This window comes from Monodon monoceros, unplaced genomic scaffold (assembly GCF_005190385.1).
Source record: "Monodon monoceros isolate NGI ecotype Baffin Bay Population unplaced genomic scaffold, NGI_Narwhal_1 Super_Scaffold_16, whole genome shotgun sequence".
Classification (NCBI taxonomy): domain Eukaryota; kingdom Metazoa; phylum Chordata; class Mammalia; order Artiodactyla; family Monodontidae; genus Monodon; species Monodon monoceros.
In genome coordinates, this window is record NW_021703772.1 from 88,361,874 (window position 1) to 88,387,653 (window position 25,780).

The following is a 25,780-nucleotide window of genomic DNA, read 5'->3' on the forward strand; positions in this document are numbered from 1 at the left end:
GGACATGGAAGCAACCTAAGTGTCCATCAACAGATGAATGGATAAAGAAGATGTGGCACATATTGACTTACTTGTAGTGAAGTGGATGGACCTAGAGTGTATCATACAGAGTGAAGTAAGTCAGAGAAAGAAAAACAAAATACCGTATGCTAACACATATATATAGAATCTACAAAAAAAAAATAAAGGTTCTGATGAACGTTGGCGCAGGATAGGAATAAAGACGCAGATGTAGAGAATGGACTTGAGGACACAGGGAGGGGGAAGGGTAAGCTAGGATGAAGTGAGAGAGTAGCAATTGAAGTATATACACTACCAAATGTAAAATAGATAGCTAGTGGGAAGCTACATTACATGGGGAGATCAACTTGGTGCTTTGTGACCACCTAGAGAGGTGGGATAGGGAGGGTGGGAGGGAGACGCAACAGGGAGGGGATATGGGGATATATGTATGCATATAGCTGATTCACTTTGTTATACAGCAGAAACTAACACAACATTGTAAAGCAATTATACTCCAATAAAGATGTTTAAAAAAAAACAAAAACAGATACATTCTTCTAGAGTTGCACCATCCATCTCAGTCACTAGCTTCTTCATTTTTTTTAAATTTAAATTAATTAAAGTGAAATTCAATAAAGGTTTGGTTTTTCAGTCACACTAGCCGCATTTTAAATGCTCACTAGACACAGTTAGTCGTTATTTTCTTGTACAGCATAGATAATAGAATATTTCCAATATTGAAGAAAGTAGTATTCACAGTGCTCTTCTAGAGAATTAATCAATCTTTGAACAACCCTGTTTTACATTGCCTACATATGCCATTAAAAGAACATGTTCCTCCTTTTGCTTTATTTCCAAATATTGGATACTTTTTGTAAATAAAGGTATTTACAGCTCTCCTTTTCTACTTCTCCTGTTTTGTTTTTTTTTTTTTTAAATAGGAGAGGATCTGAAAATAAGTGTTTACCTTAGTTCACAAAAAGTATTTACTCCTCTTACTACTAAAGCATTTAGCTGTGTCACTGAACCACTTATGCCCATGCGGTTAAATGAACTATTTGGACAAATGCAAAAACTAGGAGAAATATTTTATTGTAAATATGTATTCTTTAGGATTTAGAAACTCCTTGTCCTTTTATCTAGGTCATCCTCAGTCCTTAGATAGCAAGAAGAAGGGTATCAAGAGGTAGTCATTATTTTACAGAATAACTACTTACTTACTTTGGCATAGCAAGAAATTATCCTTGCAGGTTTTTTTGTTTTTGTTTTTTTTTTAATCATAAAACTACCTGTACTTTTGAAATATCCTCTGTGGTGGTTTGGGCAGACTTATGTACTCTTTGGCTTATGATACTAGATTCGCACCTGTGATTCAGTGATTTTGTGTGTGTGTTTTTCAGATGTGCAACAAATGGCGATTGACTGGCTCACCAGAAATCTCTATTTTGTGGACCATGTCAGTGACCGGATCTTTGTGTGTGATTACAACGGATCTGTGTGTGTCACCCTGATTGACCTGGAACTTCACAATCCGAAGGCAATAGCAGTAGATCCAATAGCAGGGTAAGAAATTCTTCTTTATAGTGTTTGATCTGAAATAATTTCCGTTTAAAAAAATCAGAGTCTGACAAGAGTTGTGGAATATAAGACAACAGGCTCATAAAATGTTTTTAATGTTTATTTGAGCAGTTGCATTGCAGTAAGGAAAAAAGTTGTAATCTACCATCAGAAGGTGGGGCATACCAATTCCTTAACACATCAGTATTGCAGGGCTAACCTAAGACACAGATAACCCACTACTCTTCCAGAATTGCTTTGGGGTTGCCAGAGAAGACCCTCAGCATAGTTTTAAGTTAAAGAGAGGAGACTTAAGTTATTTAGCAGTGGACCTTGTGGTTAGCAGGCTTCAAAAATACTGCCTGAAAGATGGACTATTAACAAACTTAGCTCCAACACAACATTTAGGATTTATGAAAGGGGCATAATACACGTTCAAGGGTACTAGGATAACATTAAGGTCGTCTTTGTTAGTTGAAACCATTTTTTTCCCTCTAACTGCTGATGTGTAAACACTATATTACTATAGAGCTACAGAATTAATCATCAGAATCCATCTTCACTTTTTCTTTGACTTTCCAATTTTGCAAGCCACTCTATTGGTTAAAAAGAGACCTTATTTTATCTGAACTTCTTTTAGCTAATAGGCTCATTCATATTTTTTAATATTTCATAATTTTTCAAAATATAGGTACACATGTTTAAATTCCCAATAACTCTGTTCATATAATTAGAAAATTAATATAGCAATTATGCTTTAGTTTTACAAACACTATGGTATTGTATAAAGTTCTATAAAGCCAGGTTTTTTTACCAGTAACTATTGGGAAAGGATACTTTCAAATTAATGGCATAGTGTAAAACTTTAGTTGGAAGAGCTGGTGCTTTTTTCAGATGTAAGTTGTAGCAAAGATTTGAAAACTAAAATATTATCCTTGTTATTGTTTTAATCGTCCCCAAGCAGTTCAGGCTGAAATGTCTGATGGAACATATCCTAAACTGCCATAAGTCCCCATTCAACAAATGGGAAAATATTTACTGAAGAAACAGCTGTCATCCATATGTGGACTTTTGTCACTCTTAAAGTCTGATTGAATATTAAGATGCATCATCACAATGGTTCTGATTTTGACAAGAACAGCTTGCACGTAAGAGCTTTGCTAGGAAGGCTGTGTAATATAATTCTTGAATGTAGCTCTATTTGTATTTGCAGCAGATGGTTACTTGACTCAATCTGACTGCAGTGATGCTTCAAAAGACATGAGTAAGAGAAGTTGTATTTAAACTGATTTGTTTGGGTGTTGGTTAAGTGTAGTAAGGAAGAACTGGAAAATTACAAATGTGCTAACAACATTCTTTTGGCATTCTGTTTAGAAATATATTTGCTTGCGTGTTTTTCCCTGGATGTGCTAACTGAATTTAAAGTTAGCCTTTAGATAGTCTTGTCTATCAGAAATGTTGAGGTGAAGCTATTGTGTTTCTCCTGTTTTTATACCACTCTTATCCTTCCCCATTCTTTTAAAAAAAAAAAAAATTATGTATTTATTTGGCAGTGCCGAGTCTTAGCTGTGGCATGTGGGATCTAGTTACCTCACCGGGGATAGAACACAGGCCCCCAGCATGGGGAACTTAGCCACTGGACCACCAGGGAAGTCCCAATCTTTCCGCATTTTTAAAAAGATCCAGGGACCCTTTTCAAATAAAACTGCCAACCTGAAATATAATATATGTGACACCATCTCCCTTTCTGAAAAGCAACGTTTTATGTTCTCAAGCTTCCTATTTCTCCCTGTCATTACATGAAAGAACCATATTTTGTCATTTTTGTCAAAGGAATTAGGAGTAGAAAACCCTCACACCGTTTGTGCTTATTCTCTGCTGGATTCCTTTGGGCCCTGGATTCCTTTACTGTTTAAGTGTAATTTTGTCATGTATCATTTATCACAATAGGTTCTTTGGAATTTTTTTGTTTGAGTTTGCTCTGTCTCTCTATCACCGTTTTTCAATCCTGAATTCTAGGAATCAGAGGGGGAAAAGCTCTGCTCTTTTATAAATATAATCCCATTTGTAGTAGGACACTTTTTAAAAATATTTATTTTTCTCTTAATACTGTATCAGAAATTTGGCTAGGGTTAATGTGATGCTATCTAGGGAAGGAACAGTAGGTTTTTTCTTTTCTTTTTTTTTTCCTTTAACTTCTACTTTTGGGAGTTCAAGGGTAATTTGAATAGTTGAGGTTAGAACAACTCTGCATGACCTACTGAAGGGGACATGCACCACCAGTGAAATTTCTCCCACCTTTTCCTAATCGTCTGAGGTATATTTCTTTGACTCTGTCTGTTATAACTTCAGTTCAGAAAACATCAGAATGTCTTAAAAGTCTGACCTGACTCTTAGAGCTTGACCTCAATAGGTATGGAGATGGCTGGAGATTTGCCTTACCTCCCCACAGGCTGCATTGAAAAAAAATATTTTTTACTTGGCTGTACTTTTTTTCTCAACCTCCTATTCCCTTTTTTATCTAAGAAGTTTTACAATATTATCATTATTATCATTCTAAATTTTTTTAATTTATTTTTTACTTCTCCACAGGTTGCATATAGATTAGTAATTTTCTCTAGACTATCAATATGACTTGGGCCAGGCTCCAATCCAAATTTGCCAGGAAGAGATTGTTTATAAACATTTTTTATTCATTTTCTTTGTTTTCGTGATGTTGCTATTGACTCATTAATTCAGGCTATTTTTCTGGAGATACTTGTTGAGACTTTCTTCATTTCAAATTTTAGCAATATTTTCTTCCAGTAGTTTCTTGAAGAAGTTTCTAAAATTATTTCTATACAGTCATTAGAGTTTGAAGGTAGCATAGAGATTATAATCCAACCAATATCAAAAATAGCTTTTCTGGTGGTTGTTATTAGAGCTCTGCTTGTTTAATGATTACGAATTTAATCTGAAGTCACTCTCCCTAGAATCAAATCCTGCCTAGTTACTAGCTGTGTGATGTTGGATGCCTCTTTGTATCTTTATTTTCTTACCTTAAAAATATGAATAGTGATAATCCACTAAAGGGCTGTTGTGAGGATTAAATAATGCCAAACATATAAAACACTTTAATACTTTTTGAGTTGTAGAATATGTGAAGTTCTCTTTTTCATGTTGCCTCAAAAATAACTACTAATCTTTCCAACACTTACAATACTGTTGTGAATTGAGTGATGAGACCAATATTCCACCTCATTAAAGATGATCTTTTCATTTCCAGCCCAATTCTCTTTCTACTACCAATGCTCCTTAAATGGCTTACTTCATATAGACTAAATCTATTATATAATCAAGTACTGAGTAAAAGGAGGGGGAATGAGAAAATAAAGTGATATGGCCTGGGAGTAAAGATGAAATGTATATGTGATGCTGGAGGATAAAACGTACAGAGTAACTGTAGGTATAGGAAAGAAAGTAGCAGAGGAAACCATTTTCATAATTTATGTTGTGAAAGATATGTTTGGATTACCTTCAAGGTCTTTCAAAAGATAAAGGTAAAGAATAAAATCCCTTCACAGTTACCTTTGTCAGTTGAACTGTAGTTTTAAATACGAAATTTTTTCAGTAATAAACCATATAGTCTTTGAGTCTGATGAGGGTTGTAACTGAGGACAGGAGTGGAACTAGTATACAATTTTGGTTCTAGGGTGTGGCTCTAAGTTTCCTATTAAATTAAAACCATCACACTAAACTTGATACAAGAATACATTTCACCATAATTATCAAATCGTTACAACACTATTGCAAAAGAGAAGATCAGTTAATCCTAAGGATGAAAAATATTAGAAAAACAGTAAAATTGAAGAGATATTTTTAGGGATGAAGTTGGATTTGAAAATTTGAGGAAAATATTTTGGGGGACTTGAGGTACCATGTATAGAACTCATATTCAGTAAAGTTATGTGAGATGGCCAAATTGAGGGAGAAGGGAAATCCCCCATATCATGTGAAACAGCAGAAATTGACTATGTTTCAAGTACTATGTATACCCTTTTTCTATGTAGGATGGACTTTTGACTTGTTGAGAATGAATGGCAGAGTGATCTGTAGGATTTGTGAATCCATGACTGCATATCAGTATTAAGGGGAAAAATGTGTTGTCTTTGTTTTCTATAAAAGCAGTCCATCTGCCAGGAGGCAGAGGAGGACTGAAACTTAAGTCTCAGAAGTTGAATTCACACAGGAGTGATTGACAGTATTTAATAGGTAATAAACCCTTTCTTAACACCCACCTGGATCCCCACTGTTGGTGAAACTAGTCATGGCTGAGAAATTAAAAATAGAATCAAAGTTAACAGCTCTCAGAGAGTAGCACTGATTAATGAAATTCTAATCTGAGATGGTGTGTGAATGTTGGAAGCTAGAAAATGAGGTAGGTCTGCCTATGACCATGAAAGAAGTTTTGTAACAAGGGGAGCCTTGGGATAGACACCAAATTTTTCACATCCATGAGGTGTCCCATAGAGCCAGCCCAGGTTCCAAGTTACAGCCTGCACTCACTAGGCACTTGCAGTAGGACAGTAGAATTGTTGCAGAGTTTTGGCTATTAAATCCGTCAGGCTACAGCAGTTCCCCTTTATCCACAGTTTTGCTTTCTGTGGTTTTAGTTACTTGTGGTCAACCATGGTCCAGAACTATGAAAAAATTCAACTAATTTGTGAGTGTTAAATGACTCAATGTTCTGAGTAGTGTAGTGCCATCCAGCTCTGTCCCTGCTGAGATGTAATCATCCCTTTGTCCGGTGTACCCTGATCATTAGTAACTTAGTAGTCTACGTTATCAGATCCACTGTCACAGTATCTCAGTGCTTGTGTTCAAGTAACCCTTATTTTACTTAATAATGGCCCCAAAGCACCAAAGCAGTGATGCTGAATTTGGATAAGCAAAAGAGAAGCCATAAAGTGCTTTCTTTAAATGAAAAGGTGAAAGTACTCAATACGAAAAGAAAAAGAAAAATGCCAAGGTGCTAAGATGTATGGCAAGAACAAATCTTCTATCCATGAAATTGTGAAGATGGAAAAAGAAATTCATGCTAGTTTTGCTGTTATGCCTGAAACTGCAAAAGTTATGGCTGCAGTGCATAAGCGGTTAGTTAAGATGGAAAAGACATTATATTTATACAATAAGATATTTTGAGAGAGAGAGACCACAGTCACAAAACTTTCATTACAGTATTATATAATATATTGTTCTAATTGTTCTATTTTATTGTTGTCAATCTCTTACTGTGGCTAATTTATAAATTAAACTTTACCATATGTATGTATGTATAGGAAACACATACAGTCAGCCCTCCATATCTGCAGGTTTTGTGTCTATGGGTTTTATATCCAAGGATTCAACTAACCATGGACCCACATCTATGGATTCAACTTGAAATTTCACCCCATGGTTGGTTGAAACCATGGATATGGAGGGCTGACTATATTTATTGTAGTACTCAATCTTATGTAAGAGAGTGGATTTTGGTATCCATGGGGGCTTCCGGAACCTATCTCCCATAAATACTGAGGGACAGCTATGTATATATATGGTTTGGTACTATCCATGATTTCAGGCATTCACTGGAGGTCCTGGAATGTATCCCCCATGGGTAAGGCAGTACTATTGTACACTGTAGGCAAATTAAAGCTACAGATTGCACCCCTACAACTAACCACTATCTACTGATTTGAGGATTCAGATGAATCTGAAGTTTCTATGAGTTTGAACATTAGGAAGTATCTAAAGATATCCCCCTATGTATTGTTTTCTCCTCTTGGAAGTATCAATCTTGGAGGGTTGGATGCTCATCTACATTCGTGACTGCCCCTAATCTTTTGAAATTAATATTCATATTGTGATATGTTGCAAATTGTGGGTCCTGACGTTTTAAGGAAGAACTACCCTCTACACATACCCGCATACCTGCACACAGAAAGATTATCTATATCTAGATAGATAGGTTCGATAGATAGATATTTCCTGTATCCCTCACCACTGCAATATAGCCATGTCTCATTCCCACAGTCAGATGCAACTCCCTATTGCTTAAGGAGAGAGGTGTTTCTTGAAGATAATGTAAACTTAGTTTCTCTCAATATCTTCTTGTATATTCCTCTTCATTAGAAGAAAACTCAGAAAAACATGGAAACATTTTAATAGCTCCGGTAATCATTCTTCCGAATTTCTATATTGCCCTGCTATAATTTCCCTTTTGTGCATCTTGAATTTAAACTGTTTTTTCTTTTTTAAAGATTTAGGAACAAAATGAACTGCTAAATGTATATTTTGGTCTGTTCATTTATTTTTGAGACCATCTTGGTCCTGAAGATAGTAGTAGTACTCAGGTGGGCAGACCTCCAAATTCATTTATACGTAAGAGAATGCCAAGGAAGTTACTTGTCCACTTCTCCTTATACTCAGTGGGTGATTAATGCAGTACAATGAAAACAACCTTAGTCTTATAAATTTGTATTAATTATTTCAAAAATTTTACCTATGTGTTTTCTTACCTGTATCAAAATTCAAGTGGATATCATTATAGCACTAGCTATATTTCTATCTTTTTATTTATCTATAAGCTATCTAAATATCTTATGTGCGTATTTCCCATTTTATACTACTACTCCCTTCTCTGTGTGATTCTAACAATCTTGGATTTAGAATAGAGAATTATCTAAGAAATTGGCATCTACCTATTTTAGGCCAAATTACTAAGTGCCTTAGGGGAGTTATCACCTGCCACTTTTCAATCCAAAGTTCCTTTCAGAAGTTACCGATGTGAAAAGGCAAGGCAACATGAATATACAGTTATGTGTTTCATGGTCTGCACTATTTTGACTGAAGTTAGTGGTTCAGAGGCACATCCAAAAGTATAAATCCATATGAACTGTCTTTATATGAGTTAATTTTTTTCTTCTCAGTAATTAATTTTCTCTAGGTTCAACCTCTTTCCAAATTCCTCCACAAACATTTTCTCAAGTGGAGGTTTATGTATGGCATTGCCTTTAATTACTGTCTCCTTCAGTTACAAATGATTATTCTGTTATATTATAATTAGCCTGGGAATATGGAAGAACAACTAGGAGTGACTTATTATGTTCAGTACAGCCTTTACTGGAACCTTAACCCACATACTGGAACCTTAACCCACATTGATTTAACTCTCACTGTGTGTTCTTGAGTCATATCATTCACAATGTCAAAATAATGCAGAACATTCTACATCTCTGTTCTTTTTGCTGTTCTCTCTCTGTCTCTTTTTTTTTTAATCTATAAGTTTTCAGTGTTTGTTAAACTTTTCTCTAAATTACTGAGTTTAAGAATTTATTTCTAGTAATTATACTTAATGTCTTCCCAGCCTTCTAGCCACTCCCTATTAAAGACATATCTTCTCTGAATTCTCACTGATTAGTGCTGACCACTCAAATAGATAAAGTAACAGAAAAGCTGTACACAGACTAAATTATGAAGGAATTTATTATTTCACCTAAAAATCTAGATTTAGGACAGTCCCTGGTTTGGTTAATTTATTGACTCAACAATAGCATTAACCACCTGGGTTCCTCCTACCTCTTTATTCTGTGATGTTATCTTTAGTGTGTGCTTTTCAAATTAATACCTCTATGGTCATAAGACGGCTAGTGAAGTTTCAGGGATCCCATGTAGAAACATGGATTCAGTTAAAAAAACAGCATTATTTCTTCCTTGGGTATAGAAGAGCTCCCAAAGCAGATATTCCCTCGTGTCTTCTTGGTCACAGCTGGGTACATGCCAACCTAAATGAGACAGCAATAGACAATTTTTACCATCTGCACATGAAAGACAGTGCGACATGGGAGTGAATATATGATAACGTAGAAGAATGAAAAATGGATTATGAACCAACATCATCTTCTACAGACACTGTATTATGATAGTCCTTTCTCATGTGCAGCCCTTTGTCTTTGTTCTTCTCAGGCACTGAGGGACCTCTTTTCACTTAGCTAAACCTGTTTGGAATATGTACAAATATTATTTTCCAACCCTTCATTTCAGCTTCTCTGAGAGTTCCTCCATTTCCTTTTAGCCCAGATTGTTAAAACTCTTTCTGAGGAATATTTTTCTTATCCCTTCTCAAGGCAAATTACAGTTGATTTTTGTTTCTTTGCTTTCTGTAACTTTTTCTACAATACTAAGAGGCTAGGGTGGGGACATTGTGGATAGCACTCCACTATGTCTTTAAAGATATAGATTAAGAAGCTGACGGGAGCTTTTATTCTATCAGATTTTCTAACACTTTTGCAAGCTATGTGAACATTTCTAAGCCACTGGGGTAATATTAAGTAAATTATTGTTTCACTTATAAAATGATTCTAAGGTGGCATGAAAGCTTTCTTACTCTCTGCCCAAGAGTAGTTTACCTACTGGAAGAAGTTGTGCTGTTACTAGAAAAGAATAATTTTATATTTTCAATTAGTTAAAATTTATTTCTAATTGTTTGCTACATGCAAAGTTCTATGAAAACAAGAGGTAGTAATAAGCCAGTGTTACTGCTTTTGAAAATAAATGGACAACTTTCCTGTAGCACTCAGGTTTGATCAGGGCATCAAAGATAATGATATAATCTATTCTCTTATGGAGCTTGGAGTATAGCAGAGTTATGCATCAAATATCAACTATTACAATCAGGAGATATGGCTACTATAGCTTACCCCTCAAACTTATAGATAATAAACAAAATATTAAGCAGTAATTTATTTGTCATTTCTGAGATAAATAATGGATCGGGCATAAATGTTACTAAAAAATATTTTTTTGAGAGAATCTTGGTTTGTAAACACCACAAAGGAAAGGACAAAATTTAAAAACAATAAAATAAGTACTTGAACACATAACATAAATTCAGATTTTACCATATACATTATAATCACATTAAACTAAAAAAAAAAAAAACAGGAACAAAAAGTAAAAACAACATTCAGCTTTTACGCTGAGTTAAATTTTGTTCTGCTTAACTGCTGAGCCTTGCACGATATTGAACCATATTTGATATTTTCCCTTGAGCCAGACTGTCAGTGGTTTGATTTGGGAGAAATTAACCTGGCTTTTAGGGTCAAAGTGAATGTTTCCCAATGTCAAGTGATTTTTACTCAACATTTTTTTTTTTTTTTAAATCATGCAAAGGGAAAAGGCAAATCTTGAGAGTCTTTGGTATTCTTTCGGTTTTAGTTAGATAATTGTCTTTGTTAGCACTTGTAAAAATTGTGCTTAGGCAGGGGACATCACACTTCCTGATTACAAGCTACAGTCATCAAAAGATCATGGTAATGGAATAAAAATAGACACATAGACCAATGGAACAGAATTAAGAGCCCAGAAATAAACCCAAGCATATACGGTCAACTGATATTTTTGACAAGGGAGCCAAGAATACTTAATGGAGAAGAGATAATCTCTTCGATAAATAGTGCTAGGATAATTGGATATTCATATGTAAACTAATGAGCTGGACCCATATCTTATATAACTCACAAGAATTAACTCAAAATGCATTAAAGACTTAAATGTAAGACCTGAAACCATGAAATTCCTAAAAGAAAACATAGGAATAAAACTTCTTGACATGGGTCTTGGCAATCATTTTTTTAATATGACACCTAAAGCACAAGCAACAAAATAAAAAATAAACAAACAAGTGGAGGTACATCAAACTTAAAAGTTTCTAAATAGTAAAAGAAACCATCAACAAAGTGAAAAGACAACCTACAGAATGAGAAAAAAAAATTTGCAAACAATATGTATAAGTGGTTAATATCCAAAAATATATAAATAACTCATACAACTCAATAGCAGAAAAACCAACCCAATTCACAAATGGGCAAAGGACATTCAGTTGCTTGCCCATGACAACACCATAGGATGAAAGTGGGAGCATACATTTCCAATGAATACTTTGCCATCTCAGCCAAAGTCTTCTCTTCTGTTACCAAATAACCATATGCATTCTTCTTCCCATACATAGAATCCACTACAATTAAGTCAAAGTAGAGGATCTGTAGGTGATGTGCAGTCCTCTCTATGGAGTCCTTTTGTTGCTCCTTGTTGTACAGCAAAGTATGAACCAAAAGACAAGTTATATAAATTGATGGACCAGTGATAAAATAGCAAAAAAAATCCATTTAGAAGGAAGCAGACAGTAGTCATTGGGACAGAGCAGTAATGGAGTCTGCCAGGCAAGTAAAGCAAGGACCTTCTGTTTCAGGGAATGTTTTAGGGAAAACTTCTTTTCCCTGAAACACTTCCCCTTGTCCATTGTTCTTTATCTATGCTTCCACTGGGAGGTTCTTTCTAGTCTGCTGTGCTGAATACTACATCTAAAGTTGGCATTGGGGAATATCCTCTCCCTTGGGGGTATTTCACAGATTGTTGTTCCTTTCAAGTTGCTTTAAGGTTTGAAGAGACAAAGGATCTTGTAAGCTAGGCTCTTGGCTTTTGAAGTTACAAATTCCCTTGAAAATTAGTAGATATTTTTATTTCTTTGCTTCCCATTACTTCTGTATACCAATAACCACACTTGATTATAGTTTAGAAATAATTATCAAATTATTTCTTTCCACCTCACTTTCTTGGTTTTCTCTTTCAGCATATTGGCCTCACTTTGAGGCCTGAAAACAATGATTCAGTGGGGAACAAATACCTTTTGTCTGAAGGATAAATTCCTTCAGAAGGAATTTGAGAAGTCTTAATTGGCTTTTGTTGCTCAAAGCCATTTGCAATATATTTTCTTACTATTTAGGTTCTAGAAGCAATTGGCTTTTCTAAACCTGGGAGACCCCAGTTTTGGCTTCCCTTTCATTTTTTGCTACCAAACAGGCAATTCTAACTTAGACTCTTTTTTTTTTTTTTTTGGTAATATCTTACCAAAAAAAGCATGCAGTGACTAATACAACTATTATTATACTTTTAAACTTCTTCCTTTAAACCCACAATGCTCAATAAGCACTCATTTTTCCTTCCAAGATATTCTTCAAGATTTTACAAAGGACATTTTTAGTCAAGTATTTTAACCTTGAGTATTTTCAGCCCTGAACAATTACCCTGCTGCTGCTGCCTTACCATTAAGCCAATGTTATGCAGTCTAGATTCTTTTTTTTTTTTTTTTTGCGGTACGCGGGCCTCTCACTGTTGTGGCCTCTCCCGTTGCGGAGCGCAGGCTCAGCGGCCATGGCTCACGGGCCCAGCCGCTCCACGGCATGTGGGATCTTCCCGGACCAGGGCACGAACCCGTGTCCCCCGCATCGGCAGGCGGACTCTCAACCACTGCGCCACCAGGGAAGCCCCTGCAGTCTAGATTCTTATTAAAGTAGTTATATACTTGTGGTAACAACTTCTGAATTTCTTGTGCTAAAACTTGGTACTATAAATTTCAGTGGATAGCACAATAGAAATGTGTTTCTTGTTTTATTGCTCAAGTTAGAGTCCAGTGTTCCTATTTATTAGGCAGCTTTTCTCCATGTGTTGATTCAGGAGGTTCCTTTTGTTTTGTGGTTTCTACATCCTTCAGAGCCTCAGAATCTTCTGATTTTTGATGGGAGAGGAAAGGCACATCTGCTGTTTTAAAACTGAAAGTGACATCTAGTTATTTAATCACATCTGGATGCAAGGGGGCTAGATAACATGGTTTCTATCTGAGAAGTTGTCAACCACTTAAGATTTTGGAAATGGGGGTGGGTATGAGTATCTGGTTGACAGATGACTGTCTCTGCCATTGTAATCACTATGTGATTCCATAATATATATGTATATATATTATATATATATTATATATATATTGTTTTCTGGTTACTGAAAGAAATGTAGATCAGGTTAGCATTTCAAAGCCTTTGTTTCTGAAAAGTATTTTAAATTGAGTGGGTTCATCTTTTTTCCAAAGTGTTTTATATTCCCCTGAATGCTCAGAATTTAGGTTTATCACTTTACGTTAAATGAGTCATTTTTATTAAATTCATCTTTCCTCTTGAGACATTCACAAATATAAATCATCTATTAAAAATTTGCCTGGCTGATATATAATCAGAGAAACAAGTAGATTATACCCTGGTCAATGAGTGAAATAATAGGCATCTCTAAAATTTCACTAAATAACTGGTTCCATATTCCTAGAACCTAAGCACCCTCTTCTCTGAAAGAGCTAGAAATACCGTGAGATTTTATTTTCACTCTTTCAGACATCAGAACGAGTCTTCCTCTATTTGTGTTTCTTAAGATCTCACTACTACTCCCAACCCATGGAAGGTCTTGTCTTTCCAGACTGAGTGTCTTAGATTTTATTTGATACACACTAGGCTATTATTTATCCTTTTTGTTTGTTTATTTTGGTGCATACTCTGAATAAATGTAATGTTTGTAGAAATTCAACCCGAGAATGGAGGGCAAAATGAAGTATTGATGAGGGTAACACTAGAGGTAGAAGAGAAAAAGAAGGCAGTTGAATAGTATAAAAATAGTATTATAAGGTTCAGTACATTTTAGAATACTTTTGACACTAGACATCCTAACTCCAGCTGGCTTAAATAAGTTAATTTGTTTTCTCACTAAAGAGGAAGGCCAGAGGGGAATTCCCTGGCAGTCCAGTGGTTGGGATTCCACACTTTCACTGCCAAGGGCCCAGGTTCACAATTCCTGGTTGAGGAACTAAGATCCCCCAAGCCATGTAGCACAGCCAAAAAAAAAAAGAGGAAGGCCAGAGAAGAGCAAACTTGGTTACATCTAGACTTGGTTGAATTGATGCCTAAACATCATCAGAAAGCCACATCTCTTCCATTATGTCTGCTTTGCCATCCACAGCTACACCCCAGTTCCTTTTCCCTCATGGTCACAAGGTTGCTGCCAGCAGCAACTAAGGAAAAATTGCTTCCTTATTCTCATGCAGCAAAAAAAGAGAAAGAAACCTGGCCCCTAAATATGGACTAAAAATCCATTACTTCATTCTGAATGGCTACATAAGGTTGCTTTCTTATACCTGGAGCAGTATTGGTGGCCGGGGGAATCACATATGCCCTTTGGATTTGTATTAATCAGGATTCACCCCAGGATCTGAAAGTGGGTTCAATTTCCCCTGAGTCGTGTGGACTTTGGTAGTGATGGGGATATGAGGAATGATGACTGTCTGATCATAATCAAGTTTCTGTTGGGAGAAAAAAAAACTGGAAAAAAGCAAAACAGATAATTTCAGTGAGAATGGAACAGAGATGTATGTATTCAATGTCATGGGAATATTTGCTGTGGAATGCAAATTTTACTCTATTTGAGAGTAAAATTGTATTTTTCCTGATGGATATTTTAAGGTTCTTTATCAAAGCCCTGTGAATATTAGAGAAGGATGGCAATGGAGATGCCATAATGATGATGATGACAAAAATGGCAGTCAAAACTGCATCAGTAACATCAGTGAAGGTGATACTCACTTTACCAAGGCAGTTATTGAAACTGTGGCTAGCAGTGTGTATTTTGATCTTGAAGTTTGCTAAATTTAAAGAGAAAGTCCTAGTTTATTCCATGGGGAAAGAAACTGTCAAGATCGTTAGTGACTTCCCAATAAATAAGAGAGACAAAAGTTTAGGTGATTGGTGATAAGGCAATTCCTAGTTAGACTAGCTGCTGGACGCTCTGCCTTCTTTTAGATTTTCTTACTCTTTGATCTGTATATGTTTCTATTATTCAAACAAGTAACTGAACTGAATAAACAGATACATGGTAATACATAAATTCAAGTTCACTTAATAAAGAAAAAAATGTAAGCCATGACTGTTTTTTTAATTAATTTTTTATAGAGTTATTTCATGTATCAGACAGCTTAATATTGCTTTGTTTAAAGAATAATTTAAATGTATTTCTTAACATTAACTATATTAAGATGAATAATAGTGCATATCAATAGCTCATAAAATTTCTTTGTTTTATAATCTATAGGATTAAAGGCTGAAGTATGGTTAATTGTGATTAAAACCAAAATACCATTTTCCCCACATGAACTAGAAATGTTTATTTTTGCCAGTAATAAGTCAATTTAAAGGATCAAAGTCCCTCACTTAAACACCTGTAATTAATACTATTTTCTAAAAGTTATATCTGAGCTGTGGCATTTCTGGGAGATAGTCTTATTAAAAGTTTGAATTAGAAATGATATTACATTGTATGTTTGTCATAATAACATTCTTAGTGTTCACATTGTAGAAGCATATGTAAGCCACCAAAGACAAATTATAATGCAATACTTTATGGAACATCCTGCTCTGCACCTTTGTCCTTCTCAAATTGATGGTGAATACACCACAGGGAGTTCATAGTGAGCTCATCTGTGCTGTTGTAAACTCCGTGATGGAGCTAATTTTATTGAGCATGTTCTCCTATATTACCTCAAGTACCCCAGAACCTCGAGTCACTCTATCATTATTTACCTAAATAAACACTAAACTATTTCACTCTTGCATATGGAGAAGTAGAGTCAATTAACTAGTTTTGAATTCTTTATCTTATTTTTCTTGTTCTACATCAGAATGGAAATTTGCCGTTCTGATAGGGTCCATTTTTCTTTGAGAGGCAGAGATAGAGAAAGGAAGAGATTAATATCCACAACAATGTTACTGACTGTTTACTTCGGGCCAGTCATTGTTCACTTCCTCTGCATTGATCGATTTAATCTTCACAGTGTCTTGTGAGATACTTAGTACTACTGTCTTCTTTTAAAGATGAATCTTGGAGAGAGGTAAATTATTTGCCCAGAGTTTAAGGGCTAGTAAGTACTGCAGTAAGGATTCAAACTAGCGATGTCACTCAGTAGCCTACACGCTTATCCACTGCTCTGTGCCAGCAATGAATCAGCTTTAAGCTAGGGAGTTTTAAGGTGAGGTAGATGGGGGTTCGTGGAGTGCCAGCATTCGTCAAGAAAACTGGATACTCAGCCCTGAGGAAAGTGGCACTTAGGAATATGCAGTGTGAGAATTTTATATCTCAACATGGGGCACCTGTAAATTTGTTTATGTATCAACTCCATGAAGATGAATAGAAATGATACAGAATTGGCTGCTGAAAATTTAAAGGAAGAAACTATATGATATTCTGGGAAAGGGAAACTGGTTGGAGCAGGAGAGTAGGGAGGGATGAACAGGTGGAAGAGAATTTTTAGGGCAAGGAAACTATTCTGTTTGATACCATAATACAAGTCATTATGCGTTTGCCAAAACCCATAGAAATAACTATACAACACAAAGAGTAAACTGTGTTCTCAGTTAATACTAATACATCAATATCCTTTCATGAATTGTAACAAGTGTAGCACACTAATACAAAATGTTACTAATAGGGGAACTGTGAGTGAGAAAGGGCACTCTGTATCTACTCAATTTGCTATAAACATAATGCTCTAAAAATGAAGTTTATTAATTTTTTTTTAAAGAGAAAAAGAACTGTGTTGTGAGTGATTATATGACTGTAATTGCAGATCAGTCAGGAAACAAATGACAATTTCAGAATAATTCTGTTTTTTCTGCTTTAGTATTGACATCTAGGACTTCCATGTTCTCATTCAATTACAAATTCCAAAAATGCCTTTCTTCTCTGCTCTCTGTATACTGCTAAGCTATGAACTCTCGGAGAGCCCAAGTCTCCTTCTTGCCTCAGCTACCCCCTAAACAGAAACCAAACACCTTTAGAAAGCATCATTAGGTCTTATAAAGCCACAGGAGTACAATTAAAGAATGTTTGGATTGTGTCCCTACATGTATAACTCACAAAGTAATTTCCCCCTCCATCTCTTTCCATGATTATAATAATGGGACTCTATTTTCCCATGCATAGTCAGCCTTTGTTAATATGCTGACATCTGAGAGGAGTATTTACTCTCAATTTTAAACATATAATTGCCAGCACTGGCTGAGAAAAAAGAGGTGGGTAAATACTAACATTTTTTTTGTGGAGTAGAAAGTACTTCACTTGCACTTTTCTTACCATTCAAGTTACAATTTGAGAAAGAAATAGCTTTAGAGGCTGAGAGGGCCAGTGGCCTCATAACTGGCTTCATGTATAGTTAAAGCTCGATGTGAGACTGGCTGGCAGCAAGAGCAGTGAGAAAAATCAGATGATGAGGGATTATCAGAGAAAGCAGAATGAGGAGAGAGTCACATTTTAAGCCTAAGTAAGGACTAGCTGATTCACCCATGCTGGACACCCAGGTGTCATTTTCTAGGTTTGATGGCTTGGTTGCCCCTAAAAGGGTATTTCCCTATGCAGAAATGACTTACGTGAGTTACATGAGCTTCATTTTCATATCTACCATTTCAGCATTGTTGGGTTTACTTAGTCCTCATACCCCTTCATAAAGGAAACAGCAGATTTGAGAAAAAGCACAATTTTGGAAGAGAAGATCTAAACCTACATCATGGAATAGATATTGCTGTATACTAATTAATAGGAATAGGAGTAGGTAGACATATTCACAAATGATATATCGGTGCCCTATAATTAAAAGTTTGTATAATTGGTAACTAAAAATCCATCATGAATATAATATTAATACCATCTTTAGCCAGAGTAGCAACAGTTTTTCTCTGTTCAAACTTTGACTGTTTTTTTTTCTATGCCAACCTGTCCTCAAACCTTGTCTCTACTCCCACATTTGAATCTAGTCGATGTCGGACTTGCTGCTTCCTGTTATCAATTTTGATGTATTAAGTGATTCTCTCCCTTACTACATAACAGCTGTAATTCTGTTGCTATTGCCCTTGTAATTTCTGTTCCTGCATTCTGCTGTACCAAGCAATGCAGAAATAATGATAGTGCCATTATCCTCAAACACGTCAATTATTTCCACTGTCCTGGGAAACTGCATTGCAAGTCATTTGTGGAATTTTGGGAAACCTCCAGTGATTTTAAATGGAAACACACACACACACACACACACACACACACAGATACACATCTGAAGATTTTTTCCTATTCTTTTCCTATTCTTTCCTTACATATTTTCATCTTTTCCAACCAACTTTGCCCTACTCAGGATATTTATAACAAAATGCCATTGAGCACCATGTCTATTATGATTACTTTGGAGATTTTGTGGTTACCCCATCTGCCATGTTTTTTTATAAGCCACTTATTTTTCACAAAAACATATGCATTTTTTATTATACCCGTTATACAGATCAGGAAACTGAGGTGGAGAGAGATAAAATGCTAAGTGTCACACAGTTACCAAGTAATTAAGTCAGGATTTGAACCCAGAAAACCTTGCTGTAGCGGTCCTGATTAGTTATAAACTGCTGGACAGAAGGAATTCAATTAAATAAAGAGGATACACATAAAAGTTGCTATTTCATAACAAAACATTATCATTGTTATTATTGTCATTTATTGATATTATTTTCTCTCATGACCTTTTCTCTTTTGACAATCTGAACTGCAAAATTTTGTCTATGATTCTGTGGTTCAAGAGTTTAAATTTCAATAGTGATCCAGTATGATTGCTTAATAGCTCACTGTCTTGCACAGTGCACTTCAGTACTCTAAGGAACTGACTCATTTTCTCCCTAAACATAGTTACAATAGAAACCACTGCTTCACTTTCTAGCGGTTGGAGAGCAATCTTGTTTTAATGCACATCACTTACAGTAGATACAAGCTGTCAGATAACTTCTGGTAAAATAGAAGGTAGAAATGGAAACAACCTAGTTGTACACAATGTGCTGAGTCTAGGCATCAAGCAAGGATAGTGCATAACCAGGAAGGGAATATTAAAAGATACTGAACTGATACTAGCCCGAGACTAGAGAAGACCCAGCATATATGGCAGCAGTATCATGTATTGTTTTGAGTGATTGAGTGATAGGATTGAAAATGAGGCAAAAAAGTGTGATCTTGGTGACATATAGCTCTAAGAAAATAAAGAAACATTCATTAGGTAGGCTATAAGCTAGAACTTAAATAGAATATTTCGCTGTAAATATAGTACCAACTGACAATTTCATAGCAGGACGTAGGTGGTGAAAATAGTACATTGATGAATATGACCCTGTATTCCTGTGGTCATTAGGAAGTCCTGCTTCCTCAGAGTGTTAGATATGCATATGTAACTTGCTTTGGCCAATGAGGTGTGAGAAGTGTGTCACTTTATAGGCAGAGGTTTATAGAGCCAGTGTGTGATTTACCACATTTCCTTTTCCTGTCTTTGCAATTATGGAAGTATTCGTTGAAAGGGAGTATCCATCTCTCTAAGAATCTAAGTGATAGCAATGAACACATCCTCAAAGGCCTTCATGTAGCTCCAGCTAGAAACAAACCATTACTTTTAAGGCATTGATCTATGAAGTTGTTTGTTACTGCAGCATAACTTTGCCTGTTGTGTCTGATATATATATAGATATATATATATATATATATATATATATATATATATAGTGAATTCCTTGATAGTATGAATCATACCTTATTTACCACTATATCTCCATTACCTAAAATAGTATCTGGCATAAATATTTATTGAATCTGTGAATGACTTATTGACTGACGACACATGAATATTATTGCCCTCTTTGAGTGTACAGGCTAAGTTAGTGTAGTAAAAAGAACAATATAAAAGCCGTCTAGAAGTGAGGATAAGTTATTTACATAATTTATGGGCCAGAAGTAAGTACATATTACTGGTGGAAGGCAAAGGTTAGCACTAATTGAACTAAGGGGCAGGAATAACAACTTTTTTTTTTTTTGCGGTACGCGGGCCTCTCGCTGTTGTGGCCTCTCCCGTTGCGGAGCACAGGCTCCGGACGCGCAGCCTCAGTGGCCATGGCTCACGGGCCCAGCCGCTCCGCGGCATGTGGGATCCTCCCGGACCGGGGCACAAACCCTCCTTGTCCCCTGCATCGGCAGGCAGACTCTCAACCACTGTGCCACCAGGGAAGCCCAGGAACAACAACTTTGAAACTTCCATTAGAGAAGTAACTTGAGGCTCTTGGCAATCACAGTACTAGCAACAGGGATTTTTTACATAAAAAATGCTGCATTAGGAATTTAGTTGTACTCTGTGTGATTCTACCTGTGACACTTTTACATAGCAAGGAAACATGAAATGCACTTATAAATTGCTGAGTAGTTTCTCCAATCTAGAAATCCAGACCGTTGTTTTTTTTCTTTTTTTTCTTTTTCCCTTGATAAGAGAGGAAGAGACAGATTTGTCAACCAGCCATGTGATTAGAATTAACCTTGTCCATGAAGAAATGACAGATGGGCCAGCCCAATCACACCAAGATTTGCCTGTTTACATGTGGAATTCCTGTCTTAGAATATGGCACAGAAGGAAATGTTACTCTCTTGAAATTTTTCTCTGTATACCAATCAAATTTTTCTCTCAGGACACATCATAAAGACTTGTCATTGAATACTCTAATTGTGGCATTCACCAGAGCTATTTTTTTTTTAAAAAAAAAAAAGCAACATTGGTCACAAACTCAGACTTTAATCAAAAACAGAATCTGGTGAATTGAGCGGTTTTTCTAATATTTTTGTCACTTAAATTTTTTGATAGTTACTGGCTCCATAAATTGAAACTATATTCAGATGATCTGAGCTAAATTAGTCAGCACTTTACAGTGAAGTTAAAATAGAAAACTTGCATTTTTCTCTGAGAACTACACACGTACACTCCCCCTGCCATACATACCAACATCATCTTCCAAAATACTTTTTTTTTTAATTCTCTCCACTGAGTATTGTTCAAAAGTATCTGAAAGTTTAAGATTCAAACTTGCCAGTTGTATAATCCTCCCAGGGGAAAAAATTCAGGAGAATTTAAAGAAAATTGGCTTAGCAGTATGTTTTGAATGTAGGCGACAAAACATTTTCTATTTGGGTACAACTACATCAGTGAAATTTGAGTCAATGGAAATCTCATCCAGTGTCATTTGGAAGGCCGTCAGAGTAAGGGGAGGCGTCAGAAGAATGCCAGTTGGAACAGAGAACTGCCTCAAGTCAAGACTTTATTTCCTTCCATTTCCTGCTTGTTCCTTCCATAAATGAGAAACAAACATAGGAAACCATAATGTCATGTTAGCAGGTAAAAAAACAACCCACAATTCTGGGTATCATATGTTGTGGCCATAGCTGCTGGTGCTTTGCTCACTGTGATGGCTTCAAAGCGTAACTGCAAATTCCTTGACACTTGGACATTCCTCCCATACTCTTGGATCTGAGTAGGCTTGTTACTGCATCAACCAAGAGATTACAGAGGAAATTACACTAGATGATTTCTGAGACCAAATTGTAAAAGGCCAGTAGCTTCCACTTTGTTCACTGAAACACTCACCGCTGGGGTCCTGAGTTGCCAAGCAATGACTCTGACCACCCTGAGGTTACCACCTTGGAAAGGACAGCATAAGCAGACTGTGGCTTTAAATCCTGGCTCTACATGCTACCAGCTATAAGTGAGACACTTAACTTAATCTCTCTGTGCCTCCGTTTCCTCATTTATAAAATGGGAAGAAATAATAGTCTGGTGCATAATACCTGTTGTCTTACCTGTACCTTATACAGTTATTTAAAGGGTCAAATGTGTGTGTGTGTTTGTTTTAATTTTTATTCAATTTATTTAAACTAAAAGAAAAAAACAAAACTGTTCACCATTTTTTCTACCCTTCAGCCCGTACTGCTTGCCACCACCAATCTATTTTTTGTATCTATAAGCTTGGGATTTTTGCTTGTTTGTTGGTTGGTTGGTTTTTGTTTGTTTGTTTTGTTTTTAAATATTCCATGTGTGAAAGAGATCATATGGTATTTGTCTTTCTCTGCCTAAATCATTTCACTTAGCATAATGCCCTCGAAGTCTATCCATGTTGTCATAAATAGCAAGACTTCATTCTTTTTATGGCTGAGTAATATTCCAGTGTGTGTGTGTGTGTGTGTGTGTGTGTGTGTGTGAGAGAGTGTGAGAGAGACATCTTTTTTATCCATTCATCCATGGACCCTTAGGTTGTCTCCTTATCTTGACTGTTGTAAATAATTCTGTAGTGAACCTGGAGTGCATATATCTTTTCTAATTAGTGTCTGTTTGTTTGTTTTCTTTGGATAAACAGTCAGAAATAGAATAGCTGGATCATATGGTAGTTCTATTATTTAATTTTTGAGGGACCTCCACACTGTTTTTCATTGCACCAGTTTATGTTCCCACCAGCAGTGCACAAGGGTTCCCTTTTTGTCCACATGCTCTCCAACATTTGTTATTTCTTATCTTCTTGATAATAGCCATTCTAACAGATATGAGGTGGTAGTTCATTTTGATTTTGATTTGCATTTCCCTGATGATTAATAATGTTGAGCATCTTTCAAGTACCTGTTGGCCATCTGTGTGGCTTCTTTGGGAGAATGTCTATTCAGACCTTCTGCCCATTTTTTACATGGATTGTTTGGGGTTTTTTTAATATTGAGTTGTGTGAGTTCTTTATATATATTGTATATTTATCCCTTATTGGATATATTATTTTTAAATATCTTCTCCCATTCAGCAGGTTGCCTTTTTGTTTTGTTAATGGTTTCAACTGTGCAGAAGCTTTTTAGTTTGATGCAGTCTCACTTGTTTAGTTTTACTTTGTTGATTTTGCTGTCAGATTCAAAAAATTATCACCAAGACCTATGTCAAGAAGCTTACTCTGTATGTTTTCTTCTAGGTGTTTTATAATTTCAAGTCATATTTTCAAGTTTTTAATCCATTTAGAGTATAAGGTATTGGTCCAGCTTCATTCTTTTGCATATGGCTGTCTAATTTTCCCAAGACCATTTGTTGAAGAGACTGTCTTTTTCCCATTTTATATTGTTGGCTCCTTTGTCATGAATTAATTGGCCATATATGTGCGTCTTTATTTTTTGGCTCTCTGTTATGTTCCATTGATCTATATGTCTGTTTTTATGTCAATACCATACTGGTTTAACTACTAGAAACATACCATCTACTAAGACTGAATCATAATGAAATAGCAAATCTGAACAGACCAATTCTAGCAAGGAAATTGAATCAGCAGTAATAAACCTCCCAGCGAACAAAACACAGGACCAGACAGATACACTGGTGAATTCCACCAAACATTCCAGAATTAATACCAATTCTTCCTAAACTCTTCCAAAAATAGAAGAGAGGAGAACTCTTCCAAATACATTTTTATGTGGCCTATTACCCTGATACCAAAACCAAATAAAGATGTCACAAGAAAAGAAAATTACAGGTCAATATTTCTGATGAACATAGAGGCAAAAGTCCTAAATAAAATATTAGCAAACTGAATTTAACAGTACATTAAAAGGATCATACACCATGATCAAGTGATATTTATTTCGGGGATGCATGGCTGATTCAGCATCCTCAAGTCACTCAATGTGATACACCACATTAACAAAATGAAAGGTAGAAATCATGTAATTATCTCAGTAGATGCAGAAAAAGCATTTGACATCCATTTATGATAAAAACTCTCAATAAAGCGAGTGTAGAGGGAATGTACCTCAACATAATAATGGCCATAAAGGATAAGCCCACAACTAACCTCACACTCAATGATGAAAAGCTGAAAGGATGCCTACTAGCACCGCTTTTATTCAATATAGTATTAGAAATCCTAGCCAGAGCAATTAGGCAAGAAAAAGAAATAAAAGACATCCAAATTGGAATGAAAAAGTAAAACTCACTGTTTGCAAATTATATGATATTATATATAGAAAACCCTAAAGACCCCATCAAAAAACTGTCAGAGCTAGTTAAAAAATTCATTAAAGTTGCAGAATACAAAATCAAGACACAAAATCTGTTGCATTTCTTTACACTAATAACAAACTATCAGAAAGAGAAATGAAGAAAACAGTCTCATTTACAATTTCATCAAAGAGAATAAAATACCTAGGAATAAATTTCACCAATGAGGTGAAAAACCTGTATTCTAAAAACTATAAGGTATTAATGAAAGAAATTGAAAAAGGCACAAGTAGATGAAAAGATATTCCATGCATATGGATTGGAAGAATTGATATTGTTAAAATGTCAATACTACCCAAAGCAATACTGGGTAGATTCAATGCATTCCCTATCAAAATTTCAATTATATTTTTCACAGAAATAAAATATGCAATCTTAAAACTTGTATTGACCACAAAAGGCCCCAAATAACCAAAGAAATCTTGAGAAAGAAGAAATCTGAAGGCATCAACTTCCCTGATTTCAAACTATATAACAAAGCAATCCAGACAATTCTTACACATACAGAAATGACCAAACAAGTAAAGTGAAGGGAACAATTTGGAATGGTAGGAGCAAAAGTAAACAAAGAAAAGCAAAAGTAAACAATGAAAACATGTGTATATGTACATGGAGAGAAAGTGGTTTTATTTTCTGAGGAGACATAATAGAAAACGACTCAAAATTTCCTTCCTGCCAAAATATAGCTAAACCCCTCAACAAATGCTAAGTGAGCAGATCAGGAAAAATAATGCTGTCTGTGATACAATGTTCTGTCTCAGCCTAATTCCACTGAGCACATTAATTGTTCATTTCAGCAAGTGACGGTTAAAAAATATAGTCAAAGCACCAAAGGAGGGCCTCCTAGAGGACAAAGAGTTTCCATTTTTAAGTCATGAAGCGAGTGTGGGATTCCTATATAAAACCTAAAGGGCTCTGTGACTTCCTCTTAGCTAAGTGGCTTAATCTTAGTTATGCATTGTTTTTAGCAGGATATACCTAGGCTCTCTAGGATAGTTTAAGGTAAAAAGATCTGGAAATATAGATTCTGCGGACATGGCTTCCAGAAAGTTTTTCTGTAATTCATATAGCTATCAGAGGATATAATGCAAATGCTTCACAATCAAAACAAATCCTTTGTAAAAGATGTTACTGTATGCATTTCTTAGAGACCCCGTATGTTATATCTGGGCCAGCCAGTGTCCTAATGTAGCAAGAAAAAATATGAGAAGAAATGGGAAGCAACTTAGGCAGACTTCTCTCCGTCTTGTCTATGCCTGCAATTGTATGTATCCTTGAAGTTGGTAGTAAACTTTAGTACTCGTTAAGAGCTCTGACAATTGTGGGTCTAATATCATAACCCAATCTTTTGTTTTATCTTATTCGTCATTTCCTGTGCCCCCGTCTTATCAATTCCCTTCGGAAAGCAGTTCAGTGGATTCTTAC

General features: G+C 35.7%; 1 protein-coding gene across 1 annotated transcript in view; it reads left to right on the forward strand.

Annotated features, from left to right (window-relative positions):
• Positions 1-25,780, forward strand: part of LRP1B (LDL receptor related protein 1B) — a 1,820,879-nt gene that overhangs the window by 903,386 nt on the left and 891,713 nt on the right. The window contains exon 7 of the mRNA XM_029226108.1: positions 1,404-1,566. Within this exon, the coding sequence (XP_029081941.1) occupies positions 1,404-1,566 (163 nt within the window). The remainder of the gene's footprint in view (positions 1-1,403; positions 1,567-25,780) is intronic.